The sequence below is a fragment of the Eleginops maclovinus genome, chromosome 22 (genome assembly GCF_036324505.1).
Source record: "Eleginops maclovinus isolate JMC-PN-2008 ecotype Puerto Natales chromosome 22, JC_Emac_rtc_rv5, whole genome shotgun sequence".
NCBI classification, from domain to species: Eukaryota; Metazoa; Chordata; class Actinopteri; order Perciformes; family Eleginopidae; genus Eleginops; species Eleginops maclovinus.
In genome coordinates this window covers 18,917,697-18,937,447 of record NC_086370.1, presented here as the reverse complement: position 1 = coordinate 18,937,447, position 19,751 = coordinate 18,917,697, and the positions used below count along the sequence as shown (strand labels likewise).

General features: G+C 40.3%; 1 protein-coding gene and 1 long non-coding RNA gene across 2 annotated transcripts in view; both read left to right on the top strand.

Annotated features, from left to right (window-relative positions):
- Positions 1-7,052: 7,052 nt before the first annotated feature.
- Positions 7,053-15,861, top strand: LOC134859011 (uncharacterized). Its single transcript, XR_010165031.1, has 3 exons — positions 7,053-7,270; positions 9,840-9,913; positions 15,096-15,861. It is a non-coding gene; the product is annotated as an uncharacterized LOC134859011 (long non-coding RNA).
- Positions 15,862-17,820: 1,959 nt separating this feature from the next.
- LOC134859009 (ankyrin-3-like) overlaps positions 17,821-19,751 on the top strand; it is a 118,777-nt gene continuing 116,846 nt past the window's right edge. Inside the window, 1 exon segment of the mRNA XM_063875280.1 lies at positions 17,821-18,128. Within this exon segment, the coding sequence (XP_063731350.1) occupies positions 18,060-18,128 (69 nt within the window). The 5' untranslated portion in view covers positions 17,821-18,059.

Below are 19,751 nucleotides of genomic sequence, written 5' to 3'. Positions count from 1 at the left end.
GCTCCAGGGTGGCTGAATTTCAAGAAATATGCACATCTTCAAGTCACAAAATTTCAAAGCATGTGGTTTGCCGAGTATTCCCTGATTGACACAAAGCAACAACAACAAAAAAAAAGACAGTTTGAGCAGCTTTTGTCTTCTATCTTGCATGTGTTGCACTTCAAATCTCATCTGTGCCACTCAAAGAACATGTTCTGTTTTGACTAAAAGGTCTCCTGAGTTCACAGTGGCACAGTTCCTTTCAGCCAGAGCGGAAGTCGAACCCAGTCAAGCGGTGCCACTTTTAATGGCGGCTGAATTGAAAAGCAGCTTAAACCTAAAGTGATTAATATCTATGTGTGTGTGTCTTTGTGTTTCAGTGTTTAATTAAAAGCACTGATGACAGGAAAAAGACTTAACTGACAACCAAACTCATTAGGGAGATTCCTTTGTGAAAAGCCCACTTAATGCAGTGCAGCATTAATCTCGCTTTGTTTGGGGGCCAGTGATTTTGATAATATTTTTTGGAGCTTTATGACGACATTCAAGCCATTTTTTTGTTCCAAAATGACTGTAAATGATCTATCATGGGTGTCCATATGTGAACTTATATTGTCATTATGTGTGAGCAAGCATGTCTGTATGTTCAAACTGTGTGAAAGTGTACTTGCATGTCCTTGTGTTTAACCAGGACTGTCATCTAGTGTAGAATGATGATGAATGTACTCAGGGTTTTTCCATGTCTGGCAGGGAAACGATTATCATTTACTGTACACCAGAATGGCCTTCAAGCATCAGCAGTTGTGTCGGGCTATTTGTCATTTCAGGTAACCGTCTGTGGCTCTATTAACCAAGGCCTACTGTATACTATGACGTGCCTCTACTGTAGATCAACAGAGGTGTGTGTTTGTGATCCTCAACCTATCCTTTGGTCAACAGTATGAATTTTAAATGTAATTTAGCAAAGATTTGTAACAAGTTATTGGAGTTTATTGTTATTGCTAAGTCTTGAAATGTCCAAACATAGCAAACTGTCAAACAGCTAATTGTTTCTTTTATGCTATAGTTTTTAGATACAACATACAAAATGTAACATAGTTGGATTCGGAGGTGCCTGCATTTTGCCCAGCCATTTCTGCTTGTTTAAAGTCTTATGCTAAGCTATGCTAAGCCTAAGCTAATCAGCTGCTGGGTAAATGATTGTATATTTAACAGTTTATATGTTCTTTTAGCTGTTGAATCATGCACTCAGTTTGACGGCTCATTTGGTCAATTGACTTGTCCTTTGTCATTTGATCCGAATAAAAATATTCATAAACAAAGCTTTAACGTCACCTATAGAGACATTTTCCATATTTTGGAACATGTACACTCACAGTATCATGTCAGTACCAGTATTTATTTGCAGAAGTAACATGTTAGTATTAATGTTTCTGTGTGAGTGAACTACTTGCTGATGCTCTGCTGCTGGCATGCGTGTATCACTTCAAACAGCCAGAGGCCAGCACCAGCTCCAACCCTGTCTCCGCTATATTCCCTCGCCAGCTCTGTTGCCATGGTGAGTGCATGCCGTTTTGTGTGGTTGCCATGGGGACATGCTTATTACAGCCTTCCTCCAGCTCTCATCATGTTTGTGCATGATCGTTCGTATGCCTTTTTTTACACTAATGCTTTAAGAAAAAACATTAGGAGCACAGGAGAAAGTCCTGAGGGATGCTTTCTGCAGAAACATGTTGAGGCATTTGTGACGTTGTCTCTGTGGATTGCTGAAATACCAAAACAGCTGAATGACTTCCTCACTGTGTCATCACATGTGAAAGTGTCACGTTTGAGAATAATCCAGAACAATGCCGTCTCTTTTTTCTCTCTCACTTGTGAGCCCAAAGCTCTGGAAGGCGAGAATGCCAAGTGCCTCCCACTGATATGTGCATGATATTGAAGCCAGTGTGATTTGAGATAATGACATTATTTGTTTGCTTGATTCATTCGACTAACAATAGCAGTTCAGGTCTTTGTATGTTTACTGTATGTGTGTGTATATACCTCTTCCACATGTGTGTGCGTGAGTGCGCTGTGCAGCCTGTGTGAATGTTTACATTCAGTTCTTAGGGCAGAGAGCAAGCGGCAAAGGCCATTGATGTTTTCCCCAAGTCATTTTGAGACAAACCTCATAGTTAATGGGGCACAACAATGTATCTGCCCTTAGGCCATTCAGTCGCTTGGCATTTCACTTCCATTGTGTGCCGGCTCCTGTATGCCACTTGTGGTCTGTTTAGTCTGTGCTTGCTTCGGCTACATCAAAAGGAGAGCAATCTTCTTTAATCGTTAAGGCTTGGCTCCGGTAACTTAAGGATTTGTGGGTTTGTTCAACCTGTTTTTTCTCTTTCGGCAATGGTGACAGCTTGTGGTGTGCAACTTGTTTTCTCTCTCTTTCTCTTTTGTTTGTTGACATCTCACACTAGATCTGTGCCTAGACTTGCCTGAGTCCAATTATAAGTAACCCACAATCCCACAAGATGCTCATTTGAAAAACCATCATTTGCAACCCAACCGTCTCCAAAAAAACACCCTCTACTCCAAATGTCAATATGCATTACTGTGAGGTAAACAGCCATCAGTCTTGACCATCACCCGTCACTGACCCGGGGCATTCGTCGGTTCTTGTGGGAATAGTTGGCATTCCACCATAGGGACCACATAAATAGCATTTGGATGTTATAAGAAAGACGTGATTACCACCTCTGGATGTGAAGTGGTTTATTTGATTGTGGTTTATTTGATGGCAGATGCTTTTTGCACCAGTGACTATATTGAACAATGCTATTTTTTTTGTTAAATCAAAATGAGCGATAATAACAGTGAGGTTAAAGAAGGTGAACTAAATGCAAGATGAAACAAGACACATAAAAAACCTCATATTTTACAAGTAGACATGAGGTATGTTTCTGAACCAGGATTTGGTAGCTCTCTTATAAGTGATGAAGTTTGCAGCAAATTTAAAGTGATCAGGAAGCAAGTTCAAAAACATGGTTCCTGTCACAGAAAAAGCTGTCTGAGCAAAAGATGTTTAGCAGACTAAAAACCTGACAATTGCCACTTGGTTGTTGCTTTATTTGAGTTGAAGCTTTGGAACAAAAGTGATTGATTTTGGATTATTGTTCATCTGAAGAATCTAGTCATCAGTCCAACAAAGTGTCATCTGAAAGATTATGAAAATTGATGAGCTTATGTGGAATTTACACTCTCCTATCTTCCCGTTTTATTCTGTTGAAATGTCCTGCTCTGCTGCTCTGATACACCACAGACACTCACAGTAAAACTAAAATGTGCAGATTGTTGACAGGAGTAGAAACAGCCTCTTTTCTCTCTCCCTCCTCCATAAACTTTACATTGCTCTCTCTGTACCCCTGTATAGCACTCAGTACTCTGTCTATGTCCTCTGACCTTTAATATGGTTCAGTTCCTCTGTAATTGTACACACGCGGTATGGCATGAGCGCATGCTTCGTGCGCGGCTGAGTTTATTTTTATGCATGCTTATGTACGTGTCTATAAATGTGATGAGTACACATTACCCATTCAGATCTTCTAGTTAAGGTTAAGGTGTTAAGCTGATAAAGCTTCCTCTTCCGTTGTTCCTCGAACTGAACTTTACAAACATACACACACGTTCCAGCAGATTCCATTACATCCGGTCTAAAAGCGACTTCACTTAGGACATCCGACATTGTTCTGACTGAGGAAGCGTCCAGCTGTTAGTGCATTTATCATGGAGGCTTGTCTGTGCAGCTGACACACAGCAGGAAGACTTTTCCTTGACTCAACAACCGAGAGAATTTTCTAAGCAGAGCCATCTCCTTTCTACACCCTCCTTTACTCTCTGCTTACTCATGACCTTACCCTGCCTGTTTTTGTGCTCCACTAGCCTTTTTAAGTAGTGCTAATGAGGCATCTTGTTTCCTATATTCCAGTCATTACTACTTCTGAGAAAACCAGCTTTTTTTCAGGCAGTCTACAGGTCTACACACAGCTTTTAAAAAGGATCATTACGCCTATTGTTGTTAAGTTATGCTTTTGAAATGTTGGTTGTAAAGAGTGCAGACATCCGTTAATGAGTTAGCATTTTTGCCCTTCCAGGCACCTTGCTTGAAGTCTCTCAAAAAGGCAGTGACAAGAAATAGACCACAGAAGGTCTTGGGAACAATAGTTTATACAATCATTGTACTGCACTTATGATACAAAAAGCATAAAAGTGGTCTTCATTGTACATTAATAAAGTGTGGTTGGCAAAAATCCCAAATCCCATTTGAATATGTCAAGGGAAACCAGTGCAATGGTGACTCTGATTCGATCATACAGCATTCAATTATGTTTTGGGGAGTAAAGTTAAGGTTTAACATGACCTGGCTTAATGGGTGAAAATAGGTTTAAGGTTCCATCAATATCTCTGCTTGCTTCCACATTCTTGCACCAAAAGGGGTTTGTCATGTAGACTTGAGTATTGGATAAATGATCCTTTTAACCTGATGACCACATAGTCCATCATTCCATGGCAACCCATCCAATAGTAAATGAGTCAAACAACCAGACGGATATTGCCATTCCTGGAGCCATATTGCTTACATTGGTTAAAAATATCAATGACTGTATGTTCAGTTTTTGTAATGAAACATCCAAACTTGTTCTAGTCCTTTGGCACATAAAGACAAAGAGCAGATGCACATAAACTGTTTATTTAATTAGTTTGTGAAATAAAATCCCATCATCATGATATTGCAATATGCTGAGGGCTATCTCACCAAAAAACAACAACAATAAAACAATGTTATCTCCATTCATTTTATGATGTTTTGTTGTTTGAGCGAACGAGACCAAAGGGGAAATTACATTTAATGGGCCTGAAAATGAGCAAACAACAGATCAAAATGTTATTCTTTAGTCACGGATGAATAAATGGTGTCAGCTGAAGAATAAGGGGAAACATTTCCAGTGAGATACAAACACTGACATACAAACAGTTTTATCAGAATATTCCTGGTTCCTTTTCACACCTGCATGCCTGAATAGTTGAACACTCTGATCACCTGAGTGCTGGGGCGAACATAAAACAGAGCTCGCAATGTTCTTTTAGTCATGTTTAAACACAAAGACACCCATCCCCTCCCCTTCCCTTTTTTAGTCTGTGCTGATTCACAACGGTCTGAAACCAGCCGGCTCTGGAAGCTTGTCTCCATGGAGACGAGGGTGGGAAGGAGAGTGATGATGTTGCTGGCAGAACAGCAGTCCCGAATCAACCATGTGTTTCAGTTTGTGTTTGTGTGGATGTGTCGGTATACAGGAGACAAACAGAGAGAGAGCAATGATATTTTCCATCTCAAAAAGAGGAGTAATTTGGTTGTCTATCATCTCACGCAACACAGCTTTCATCCAGTCATAGGGTGACTTCGTGACCTGTCAAATTGGAGGAGAAAATCAAACTGCCTGTATTGATACGTAACTCTATGCCTCCACATTGATTGATGGTACAGGTTCTGACAAGCACAGAGTGCAAACAATTTCTTGGGACATGCACATTCTCGTATATTCAGATTGTAGATAAGACAACTCAGGCTGAAATGTCAATATGAAGGCTTGGCCCCATTTTTCATTGCCTTTAAAAGCTAAGTTTAAAAGGAATATATTGGTAGAGGTGAGGAGTCTGAGGAGCACCACTTATAAATTCTTCACAGTTCCTGATTTCAGGGGAACTCAACAACTAAACTATTTGTCAATTTTGACCTCATGGGAAATGTGGTTTGACAGATAATAGTAGGGTTCGCATCAGTGACTTAAATACTATATAACCGAAACAAATTACATGTCTGCAGCACTGGATTTGAGGAAGCAGTTACATAAGATTTCAAAGCACTGGGGAGTATTTGTTAGAGAGAAATGATGGCAATCATCACAGCAATTTAATTCTAAACCACTAATTACTGTACATATCAAAAATGCCATGAGATTGCTTTAGCAGGTGTTGAGTAAGAGAACAGCTTTTATATCTGCCACTTTGTTTTGTTGACCTTCTGTGAACCACTGCACTAAAATTAAACTCAACGCTTTTAAATGCCATGGTGATGGAGAGGCTTTAATAGCGATTTTAGAGGCAATGGAGGCTGGATCTGTTAGTCATTGTTTTGCAGGAGGTGTGCAGGTTTATGAGACATGAGTTATGTTTTGGCAAAGAATACGAAAGTAAGACTATCTTCTATACAGAGTCGTCAGTTTAGCCGAAGGAAATAAAATTTATAACTATTGGAAGTATTGCTAACGATATTACGATACTATACCTTGATGAATGGCTGTAATTCAATATGGCAATGCAATAACCTATGTATTTTTTATGTTGTCTTGAAATACATTTACATAAATATAAAATCTAAGTCATCAATGTTTCTTCATGATTTGCATTTATCATATTCCCTGTATCATCTCAAATCTTAGCACTACTATGTGTGCAATCCAAGCCACTGTCTAATAACACCTAACAAGTAAACTATTAATAAAAAATGGATAGTGTTTTGGAGATTAGATTTCTGTAAATAGCATATAACATATTCCATGGACCTATATCATATGTTACAAGATGTGGAATTTGGCCTATAACTTGCAGATTTATAATAAAAAGTTTAGAGGAATGTTATGGGAAACATAAATGATTATATTTTGCTCCACTTATAGTTGTGAAAAAGTACCGATAGGAGAACAATATCGAGAGAGTTATTTTAGCCTATTTTCTCTAGCCAAGAAACATCAAACAAACAAAAAAGTAGATTTGTCAAAAATATAGACCCACACCAATAAGCTACTATTTAAAACACAATTTCATTTTTTTAAAGTTCAGGTTTATATTTAAAGGGCCTCCAGACTGAGACTTTTTTTTGAATAAAGATTAGAAAAATGAATGCTGCAAGTGAACGCTTGACCCAGCTACTTTCAAAACACAGAAGGTAACTTATCAAAAATACAACAACAGACTAACGGTTTCAGTTAGCTAACCTTCGTGCTGACTTCTTAGCCTGTCGCTCCATCAGTTTGTAAGAAGTTTGTTTGCTTGGCGGAAGTGATCAATTGTTAGCGCTCAGGTGAAGGTGTGTTATTCGACGGTTTGACACTTGCTAGGCTAGGCTAACATTATGGAAACGTTTTGCTAATGACTGGAGGACAACAAGTGACAAGCAAATCGGCGAACCACACATAAATAACATCAGCAAAAGCCCAAAAGTCCCTCAACTGGTTCACAGTCTTTGAAGGTAACAATTACATGGCACGCCCTGTTCCCACCGTGAGACAGCTGCTGTCCGGTTTTCACTTTGTTTGCTAGGGTCCTGTCACTATATGCTAACTGCTGTCATTTTGGTGTCCCAATTATTACCAGTAACGCTACTATTTTTAACAGGTTCTGTGTCTGTAGTGAGTAAAGAAACTAAGTATGTTTAATCGAGTACTGCACTTCAGTACAATTTTGAGGGACCTGTACATTACCCGAGTGTATCATTTTATGCTACGTTGTACTTCTACCCCCACTACAATTCAGAGATTAATCGTGTGCTTTTACTCCACTACATTTATTTAGTGCCTTTAGTTACTTTGTTTAACTGTGTGGAATATAATAAACAATTAAATCAGACTAGTAACACCTGGAGAAAAATTCACAAGTTACCCTGCAGTTTAAAAGTAATGAGCCTTTACCAGTTTTGACAACACTATATTGAAATACATCAATTATTCTTATCAAAACCTGTAATTGATATTATACTGAAATGGGCCATTCTTTATACTAAGCACTTAAGTACGTTTACTAATGTTTGATTCCATCTTTACTTGAATAACATTTTGATTGCAGAGCTTTAGCAAGGTCTAAGTAATTCGTCCACCTCTGCAAAGAATACTGCAAAGTTAAATATTCAGAAACGACGTGTTTAGAGCTATATAAAAGATGGTAGAGCTATATAATGGATGTGTTTTCTTGTAAAAGAATGAAACCCCCAGGTGTTATCACTGTAATCTTTGATGCCATTAATCACAGGTGTGCATTTGATGCTTTGTCGTATAAAAATGTGAAAACAATGTTTAGTATTTGAAATCTGTAAAACACTGAAACTGAAATTAAGCAGTGTCGGTCCCCGCCAGTAATAATAATATACTGATAATGCTTTACCTATTGCGGTGGTGTTTCCCTTTAAAAGTAAAATCATGTTAAGCATAATCTTGAACCATGTTCAGCAGATGACTAAAGGAATGAAAGGAAAGACTTTGATTGTGTTGAGCCCTCAACTCCCTGTTTGCCAGAGGAGCATGTGTTGAAGGCTTAGCACAGTGAAATAACTTCTTTGACGAAAGGCTGCTAAGGGAGATAACATAGCAGAATACATTATGATGATATTAACCAAGACAACAATGAGTGACGTTGGCTGCTGGAGGGGTAACGGACTCCTAACATAATCACATTTCTCAACACAACACTTCAACATGAGGACATAGTGATGTAGTTGCAGGGCCTGGGGAAAACCAATGAAATGTTAATGAGTATAATAATGCACGTCTAATATTTACATTGTCAGAACAGGAGTCAGTTGAATGGATATGGATTTGTAAAAAGTAACATGGTGTTTCTCCTCTATAATATAAATTATATATATTGAATCTTTATTTTTTCCTTGTGTTGTGCCAATTTTGGTCTCACCTTTTGCCTCTCACGGCCTCACTCGAGTGCTTTTAGCCCTCCTTGTAAAATAGAGCTCTCTCATGCCGGTTCTCCATCTTCTGGGAATGCTACACTGACATTAATGGCCCATTCAAGCTGGTGAATGTAATTTAATGCCAATTCAAACTAAGTTATGTCAAGCTGTAATGGTAGTTAATGGTGTTGTGTGCTGAGTCACTGGAATAAGTTATCATCTAATTCAGAGGATTAAGTGGCATCCAGATGCTTTCGTTCAGTTGTTCCATGACTCAACAAGAACAAACAAATCAACGAACAGCGTGTATTGTCAGCATTTTAAACAACCAGCGGGTTGAGCAGGCTCCTTGTGACAGTCCAATAATGAAGCTTATAAGTTTTTGGGAAAATTTGAGTTGTTTGTTTTAACCCTGAAGCGAGCAGAACCATTAACACACAGTCATGTAACTTAACACTTTTAAATGAAAGTGAAACTGAGTTCCATTCCAGACGCCTTAATAGTTTTTCTTTCTCTTCAACAGTTGACAATAAGCAAGATCATCAATCACAGACTGATCCAGAATGTACCTGTTGATTGTCAAAGCCCTCCAGCTGCCCTTAACATTTCAGTGATCTGTTGTGAGGTGTATCTCGACCTGGAGGACAGGATTCCTCAGGTTTTATCACCTGTCTGACAAAGCTGAAGTTAAAGAAAAGGAATTTGTTGACAAAACAAAAACAAATATTGACTTTTTCCAGACATCGCTGTCATCAAATAAACCATACACCCGGGGAAACATTTAAGAGACATTTCAGGATTATAATTTTCTCTTGTTTTATTATGTATAGGTTTGTCTTTTTTTTTGTATTTTATTCTATAAACTACTGACAATTCTTCTCTGTGTTCTTTTTCAGAGCTGCATTCTCTTCATTTTAACTAATTTGGTACTGAACCTCACCTTCTTACACTTTTTTCTAAATGTCAGGATGAATATGGGTTTCTATGTGCCATCTCATTATCACCAGCATCGGTACTGCTATTACCTTGCTTTGGGAGTGGTCATATCTCATGAAATAAGAGTAATTACATGGCTGAGGAAGTCTGCTGTCTGCTTTTTCTCCTACTTTAAGTAACTCCTTTCCCCTGCTTCCCCTGGCAGCTCCAGCACAGTGAGACTGGATTGACTGGAGAGATTAGGCAGCCTCCGGACATCGCAGTGTCAGCAACAACAAGGCAAGTGCAAGACTGTTCAGTACATCTACCATTTACGCTGCGCTCACTACCTACAGGCCACAGTTAAGACAAGTCTTTGTCCCACTGACACACACACACACACACACACACACACACACACACACACACACACACACACACACACACACACACACACACACACACACACACACACACACAGAAAAGAGATGTGCATGGACTGTACATGTATGCAGTGATGTGTGAAAAGCCTCTGAACCAGCACCCAGACCATAAAACTATAGACGCTGAAGGAGGAAAATCGAAATGCCAAAATCAATGGTGAGCTCTTTGTCATGTTTGCATAGCATGCTGCGTTAATTTTCACAATAAGCAGCCAGTAGTGATGGGAGTGCTTGGCACCAGGAGCAGTACACTGAATAATACAATACAGCGCTATTGATTCAAAGAACACTGCGCGTCATAAAAGACTTTGACTCTGGGGTGTGTTTGAATGGGCTTTACGTTATTTGCAGAGTTAATTAACTGACTGTGAGGAAGGGTCTCAACCTGATACTGTTCCACACTTAGGTAAGCTAGCAAAAATATGTTTTGTGGAGGGATAGTCATTTAAAGCACTGAGCATGTACATGTTGATAAACAGATGTGGAGTTTCTTGATTTCGTTGCAAACAGCAGGAACAGTTGTTTCATCAAACCACCAAAAAGATTTCTGTATGTTCATGTGATAAGAAGGATATTTTCCAGCTTTGTCGATAATGGTCCCCTAACCTCAAAGAAGAAGTTATTTTAACCCAAACCATTATATTTCCTCTAAGCCAACATTGATGTGGTACTTGGTTAATTTATTTGTCACTTCTTGGCGCTGTTGTTTTAGTGCATAGATGAACATAATCATAAATATTTCACCAATTATAAAAGATTAATTGTGCAACATGAAATATTCCAAGAGCAAGAGTAGAGTTCTGCTTTCTGGTTTCCTCAGTCTTTAAGGAAGGACCATTTTAATAAACCTTTTGATCGTGTCGGTAAAAATGTAAACAGAAGACGGACAATAATGCTGAAGGGAGTCAGGTCGCTCATGCTCATTTGTGTGTGTACATTTCTCTGTTCAACAAACCACTCCCCAAACCTTAGAAAAGCACTGAAAAGAAGGAGCTCTCAATCCTCCCAACTCTTTATCAGTCGGGTAGCACCTGTCCAGACCTGACCTGATTACCGAGGAAAGTAGGTCTGAATTTAACCCTCATTGTTGTCTCGCATGAAAGGACACAGCTGGAAAGCAGCCCCTCACTCTTCACTGTGCAGGTTTGGTGCAGTTAAAAAGGAACTGTGAGCACGTGTAGGATACTGTATTTTCTGTCTTTTTAGAGATTCGACATGTGGGCAGTTTTATGAATATGAGTAGCCATTTTGATCTGGTCTCTTTAGGTCAAGTTGTGGCTCAGGATTTGCCTCAAGTTACTGTAGGGTCTTCATAAAGATAGAAAATACATAAACTAGATGATTTTGGTTTAATCCATAAATGCTGCTATGACCGAACATATTGATCTCTAACAGAAAATGCAGTTTTACACATTCGCTTGGTTAAAAAACAATTTCCACAGTGCAGAGCTTTGATTGGCAAATTATCTATAGATTACTGCAATAAAACAAGTGCTGCTGTCGGAGCACATTGATTGGGGTAATAATGACCTCGCTTGCCATCATTGATTGCAGATAAACAGACCAGTTGATTTTAAAATTAGGTATAAGTAAAAGCTTCCTCTTTTTCTGTGAGCTGAGGCTGCCTTGGCATGATTCGTCAGTGGCTTGTTTTCACGGAAGGAGCAGCATTCATCTTATGGAATGATTGATTTCTAGTGAAGGGAGTGCTTGATTTGAATGGAGCCACTCATGTAGTGAACCTGGGACAGGAACCCCCTGTGGAGCTGTCTGTCAGGCCCTATGAGGCCCCTGCATATAGCACATTGAGCTGTTCGATCCCGAGCTGGATGGGTGTGAGAACACACCTCATTGCCGAGGCTTATAAGGTGGCTTTAGAGGCTGCCTGAGTTATAGTCATTGCAGAGAATCCATCCCAGATTTACATGTACATTATTAAAGCCTCAGCCGTTTCACTGGAGGTTTACTATCAGTGTGTGGCCTCTTGAATTAGTGCAGACTAGGGAAATATGCACAGTGTTCCTGAAAGGACAAAAGCAATCTGCACAATCAATACGTCTTTCAATATCATCTGCCATATTATTGCCGTACCCGGACGGCTGTGTCTGTCTACGATCCAGACTGAAATATCCTTCTCTACAGCTGCTGCTTAGATTGGTTTAACATTTGAAACTCATTATGGTTTTCTTGAATGGATCTTAATGGCTTTGTTGATTGCTTGATTCAGGTGCCACCAGCAGGTTGACATTTTTCACTTTGGATTGCAGGAAGTCAAAAGGCACATTGACACTTTGGTCTGATTTTAAAGTATAAAAAGATTTACCTTCTCCGCCCTGTGTGTTGCCAAATGATCATTTTGGAAAATTAGGTCACTTTTCAAAGAGCTACCAACAACACAGGACTGCATTTTGTTTTCCACAGTTGTTTTCTTTGTTCCAGTGTCTCTGCTACTCTGGATAGTCACTGCAAACAACTCGCATTGAGGCTCTTTGTTACTTATGGGATAGCCTCTCGCTTCACTGGAAGATCGTGCCCGGTGACAGACAGACTTGGATATTAAATGCGTGGCTTATCAATCTGCACATTAAATGCGTGGCCTATTAATCTGCACCAAGTGGATATCCTTAGTCTGTGGCCATCACATTACGCAATCAACCTTATTTCATAATGATACGTTATGAAGTTTTATGAAATTGTATTAATTGTATTTCACTGTACAATATTTAATCTTTAATCTTACATTCTCTTATTGTATATTTAATTATATTTATGTAAAATGAATCCTGGATGTACTTGGTCACTTTCAACATCCATGCAAACTAACTTGCGGGAGTGTTTACGTGTTGGGCGGAAGTTGTAAAATGCTAACTTACTTCCGGGTTGCAGGACTCATTCCTGCTGCACTCTATTAGAGACCACTCTACCATGACCTTCTCTGGTTCTTGAAAGGACGAGACTCACGTAATGATTAATTGGAGATTGTACAATAAAAATGTCTGTCTCTGTTATTGTTGCAGCATAGTTATTTAATGGCCACACCTCATGTGGATATCTTTACTTTCTTTAAATGTGTATTATATTCAGTGTTCTGTATATTCATCGCTATCCTAAATAATTTTAGTATCAGTTGAGTTTGATCTGTAATGTTATCTCTGAATACGTATTTACTGTAATTGCTAATAGCTCACTAGAGCTCCTTGAAGTGATTAAAAATGAAATGTAACTAAATATCTTAATATGGATCAGTAACCATGGATGGCCACACTGAGTGATAGCCTTACAGAGCCTACTGTACCAAAGGTAATGTAATGAGTGTCTCCTTACGATGATAACCTCATGCTCAGAGTACACACGCCAAGCTGCTCAGGAGTATGGTAGACAACAGTGAGGTATCAGTGTGGGCCAAATGTAAAAATGGTTTATTAAAGTGTTCAGTAATGATCCAAACAAGAGCGGAAATAGTGCAGTTGGAGGAAAATGTGTCATAACATTTGATTATGTGTCTCTCTCTTTCTTTTCACCTGTCAGGAATCCAGATCTTTCTATCTGTTTCTCTGCCTCTCTTCCCTGGCTTTAATATTCGGGGTGTAGCGGCTGGTTTGGGGATGCTACGCTCTGCATCTTTAGCGGATTACTGCGAGAAGAGAAATACTCCTTTTGATATGGAAATTCAAACATCCCCACCAAATATAACCGCCTCTGTAGCAGAAACAGTGTGTGCACTGTGTTTATAGCTTAGGTCAAAAGCTATAGCCACCATGTAAGACGAGCCAGTTACAGTACATGTCTGTATGTCTGGCACTATTTAGTGGCTCATAAAACATGCAGACTCTCAAGAGTAGACGACGCTGTGATGTAATAGCTGACATTTTGCAAGAATGCTTTTTATTTCAAGATGGTTTCATTAAATATATTTACACAATAAAATCATTACAATGAAAAATTACGCTTTTGCTTTCTGGGGAATCCTTCTCTCTAAGAGTTAGGAGGGTACGAAATTAGACCAAAAAACACTAGCCCGGGACAACAAAGGAACGGTAGTTATTCACAGATGTTCTGGAGCAAGACACAGGCACTTTACTCGGGTCTTGAGGAGCTGCAGTGTTTATTTATGGAGCCACTGAAACCTGCTCTGTACATTTACTACCACTTGACAAGTTTACTGTTAATTTCTCCTCCACTCCGAGCGCATCCACAGTCCCTCTCTGTCTCTTTCGGAGTGTTTGTATCTATGTGCATCTTTCTATTCAGTGTTGTTTGGAGTTTGGTGAACTTTGACTGTCATTTAAAAGGTATAATATTTCACAGACTTCTCAGCATTTGGTAGTGACCTTCAAATGTTTAGCTCTTTGCAAACACACACTAACCTTACTAAACGTGTCTTCTGCGTTTTCCCTGTCCGCCTTAGTGGGAGGCAAGGGGTCTGACAGTTTTTCCTGCCACTGCCAACATTTCAGCAGCATTTGGCAGGTGGATCGCATTATAAAAAATAATCAAATAAACAAACCAGTTTATGACATAGGATTACACTAAATATGTATAACACCTTAAATCTTAATATATAGATAAGCGTTGCACATTTGATGTACATAAAGACTATTCAAGTCTTTTTATTATTTACCAGTTGGTGTGTTGCAATAAAATGTATTTTGGCATAAAATGATCTTTTTATGAGAAATTAAGCAGATTTATTCAATGGTGGCAGTAATATGTTGCCATAAACAGAGATAAACAGATGTTGAATGTTTTATTTTCTGTAGGAGCTTCTGGCTTATAGAGCTCCCTCCTGGCTCAATCAATGATAGCCGCCGCTGGCACCAAGTCGGAGTAACCACACCCTGAAACACACTCATACACACACACACACACACAACTATGCAGAGCTTAAAATGAGCTGTAAGCACCCGCTAAATGAAACATGTGCACACATCCATATCTGCCAAACTGTACATGCAACCGTCTCTGTGACAGGAAGTGGAGTGAGGCTGCAGATTAATGTGTACGGCAGTGTGTAATCCTTCTCTCCTCTCACTCTGAAGACCTGGTGGTGTTGGGAAGGTGGAGTGAAGAAGACGGAGGAGTGGATGATGGTCTTGAGTGCAGGACATCATACGTCACTGGAGGTGCTAAAGCTGAGGATCTGTCGTGAGCTTTCACTTAGGGAGACAACTCTGGCAGCTTCGGTGAAATATTTTGATTTAGCGTCAGCAGGAATGCATGAATCAGAATCATTTTCTTTCCTAAAACATATTTACTCAATCATTTTTTTGCCGACAAGTACAAGTTCTGGCATTAATAGATCTGTGTGCAGTCAAATTTTCACATTTGTAGTTTCTGATTCTGTCTCTCTGGCACAGCTTTTGTTGAAAAAGAAATTAAAAGCTTGATGGATCTCGTCTATTTAGCAGACCGAGTAATTCCCTTTTTATGAGTGGGTGTGGTAACATACTATAATCTTTATTTTAGTTTGGATTTTTATTTTGAAACTGCACTGCCAGTAGTGTTTTTGAGGATAAGGATCACAAAAGATAATAATGCGATTCTCAAAAGTTTTGATATTTTCTAATATCGCAAAAGTAAGCAAAATGAGACAATAACACAAACCGTAATATATATTTCACGTAATACTCCCTCTTGTGTGATCAAAGGAACATTTCACACCTGAAAAATGAACTTGTCAGTGCTCCCTGCTGGACCAACGTGGAACAACCCTGTGTGTAAACTAAACAAACCATTGGCACTCAGACATATATGTTGGTTAGGATTACGATAGATGGATATCTTTGATAAGAAAATATCAGCTTATATATTGCCGATAAAGCGGTCTGTTGTCATTGTCCAACTCATTCAACGTTAGCTGCAGGCTGTTAAGTGTGTTTCAAATTAAAATAAAGCTTTTTTCTTTTCTGGTTTTGTTTGTGTGAATTTGACTGCTGGAGTGTTTTGGCAGTCAGTAGGGGCGTGATACAGATGCTTGCAGTAGCAAGCTATTAATAGGTGTGTGTGTGTGTGTGTGTGTGTGTGTGTGTGTGTGTGTGTGTGTGTGTGTGTGTGTGTGTGTGTGAGTGTGTGAGTGTGTGAGTGTGTGAGTGTGTGAGTGTGTGAGTGTGTGAGTGTGTGTGGAGTGTGCCCATGTTTGATAAAGTTGATTTTTTGGCAGTAATGTTTGCGATTGCTCGAGTTTGTCTTTGTTGTACATTCAGGTTTAAAGTTGTAGCATTACAGCCTCAGGATAAGCCACACCTTTTGATCACAATCTAAAAATAGATATTTAAGTTTTAATCACATATGAATTGCGCTGGTCCTCCATGTTTTAGGGTGTTTAAAGCTATGTTGGCTTATTTAAACACCAATCAATAACTCCCTTCAAAGCTCACAGTTTTTAGAGAGAAAGATAAATATGCAGAATGAACTCTGCTAGCCGTTTCATTGGATCTTTAAGTTGAAACATGTCCAGATACGGTCTTTCATATCTCTGTTCTTGCCCAGGCCTAATTGACATCCAACAGCATGGTGGGGATGGCATACAGCTTGTCGGTGGGGTTAACAGCTATACACACCCCAGAATAAAGAACCTGTTGTTCCCAGCGATCCCTCTCTCCGTGCCTCTGTTTGCTCCTCGTTTGTTCTCTCATCCTCTCCCTGGTTGCTCTCTCTCTCTGGTATCACATTGTTTTCTCGCCCTCCCTACCTCATGCCTGCTCCCTGTCACCCACTGTCATTTTCTCTCTCCTGTCTGTTTCTCACCCCTCCTTTCTCTGATCTCTCCCTCTGTGTCACCCAGGGCTTTTTGTTCCCATTTTCTCCCCCTTCTCCCTGATCCACTTGCTCCCCTCCTGCCTCATTAGCTAGATGTGTCATTGGCTGAGAGCGGTGGCTTGTTGGAGCTGGAATGGCGTGGTCGTTCTGTCTTTTTTAAGTGTCTCCATTCAGATGTTTTATTGGTTGGATGTTGTTTGGATTTCCACTTTGTGTTCATGTCTCCTTCTCTTCCTCACTCTACGCCTGCCACACACTCTCACACACACACTTCAATCAACCCAGTCAGACAGCCAGTGCCGGGCGCAGTTCTGTTCCAGTTTCCAGTAAGCTGATCCTGCTGGCAGAGGCTACTGGGGAGACTTCCTTTTCTGGAGGGACCTGATGCATCGTGTTAATGATCCTCTCTCTCTCTCCCCCTTCTATTCCTCCCTCTCTGTTTTTCCCTCACTCTATCTGTCTCTGCTGGAGAGTCTCCTTTCATATCACAACGTCTGAGCTGGGAGCAACAGCAGAAATCTTCAAGCTGACTGTGTGGATCACGCCCCCCTCTCCTGTGTCAGTCTCACGCACTTTCTCTCTTCCACTAACACCATTAACACCCTTTCATACTCATTGTCTCTTTCCCTTCTGTCTCTCTTTTCTCACTCTGTCTTTTTCTTTGTGCGTCTTTGTCTCTTTCTCTTTTTGTAGAGTGTCTCCTGTCTTCATCCTCAGGTAGGCAGCGCCAAATCCAGCCGGAAAACACTCCTTCAGTCCACCGCTCTCTCTAATTTTGTATTCCTTCCTTTATCATACAAATCAACATCCTCCTCCTCATCATCTTCATCCTCCGCCTCTATCTCTCTACTCTCCTCTTGCCTCCACACCCTGCCTCTAAGCGCGCTGGAGAGAGTCGCCAATTGCGCACGGCAAAGGCAGCAAGTGGGAGTGGACCTCGGCAAGCGTGTGTGCGAGTGAGTGTCTGTCTGTGAACGTGGAAAGGAAGAGAAGAAGAGAGAAGAGAGGAGGAAGAGGAGGAGGAAGAGGAGGAGGGAGTAAGCATCAGCACAGTCTTCCCAGTCTCTTCACGCGCACTCCCACTCTGCATGGAACAAACCTTCCTTCACTGCTTCTAAATGGACATTTCTGTGGCAATGTGTCTCCAGTGAAGACAGCAGCTACTTGCCGCTCCTCTCCACAAGCTCCTACATGCTGGATTTAAAAAACAAAGTGAGGAGAGGAACAGGGGGAGATCTCTGAAGATGAGTGAGGAAGCTAAGGAGAAAGCAGGCAGCGGAAAAGCAGCCCATCGCAAGAAGAAAGGCAAAAAGGTAGGAGAGAGGAAGAGCTTTCTTTGTCTTCGGGGGCTTGGTTCGGCTCAGTTGTTGCTCAGGCTTCAATAAAATGTGTTTTTTTTTTGTTTGTGAGGGAAGTAAGAGGTTGTCGGGTGAGGTGTGAGTAATGGGTGAGGTTGATGACAAAGTGACTGAAGGCGTGTTTGAGGATAAGGTTGATGGTTTTTAACATGGCTTTTCCTACTTCATCATTCATTCTGATCAGTCAGATATAGATTGAGTGGGTTTGTGTTATATAAGAGATAATTTATTGTGAGTACAGCCTGTACACCTGGTTGGTCTCTCTGAATTGTACTCTCAAGTTATTTCATAATGTTTTCTCAAGCTTGCATGTGGCCGGGGGAAGACATTTTTGTCTCACCTCACCTGGAATTCTACCAAAGCCCATTGAAAAGGCGTCTGTCAGTCACAAGTCACCATTTATTATTACAATCGTTACGCTGCGACTGGTCGGTCTGGTTGTTTTTGCTCCGGGTGATTGGCTGAGGGAGCAGTGGTATGTGAAGTGCAGAGAGAGAGTGTGCATAAGGGGAGGCAAAGGGGATGTCCTCGGGGGTTAGGGTGGGGGCAGATGAATGCACGCACCACACAGTAATCAGTAGTACTGTCAAACTCCTCCACAGCTGTGTATGAGTGTGTGTGTGTGTCAGGTACATGTATTTAACATATGCATGTCTTGTTGTTTTCCTCAGGAGTTGTCATTAAGGCTTTGAAGCCACCGAAACATGGTTTGACTCATGAAATGGAATGTGTGTGTGCTTAGGTTTGTGTGCTTATATGTGATTTTCAGTTTGTGGTTCACAGTAAACACCTTCAGCGTGTCTGTGGGATTAGCATTATGGAGCGAGTCTCTGGCCCTCGTCTCCCATGCTGTTGTGTCAGCGGGGCTCGCCTATGATAAATGGGTTCTTGTGCTGGAAGCCACTGATCATACACAAACAATGTGACAAAATACACACATACGCACGCACGCACACGCGCGCAAAGGGTATTTTCCAGATCATTTGAGCTCGGATTGGGCTGAAGCTACTGGAGGTGGCCCTGGAGATCAGGGATTTACTGGACAGGGAAAGACCAAAGCAGAGGATGGAGGCGCAGTTACAGCATCCGCCACTATACGTTTTACTCGGCTTAGTGAATCTGTTATCTAGTTCCCCATTAAATAATTTATAGATGTTGTGATGTGTGCCGCCCTCCGAGGTGAAGCTGTCAGTCTGGTTCCTTAATGGCAGCGAGAGACAACATGTTCCAACTATTGACCTCAACAATGAAATGTGGATTTGAAAGAATGTCACAGTGAGTGGGGCTATTGAATGTCACGATCAAGACCAAATTGATCTTATATAACAGTCAAACAATAAAAAAGATACAAATGGTTATATTACTTACAAGAAAGTTGAGCTTTAGAAAATATTATATGTACGACATGTTCAATTCTTTTAAGGTAGGATTCAAAAATATTTAAAGAAGCTATTATTTTGAGTTATTTTTATCAAAATCCACTTCAATCGCCAACAAATATAGCACTGTTTTAGTTGTTCTCAATTAAATATACACAGAAACAGTTGCACAAATAGGAATAAATATAAAAGCCAACTA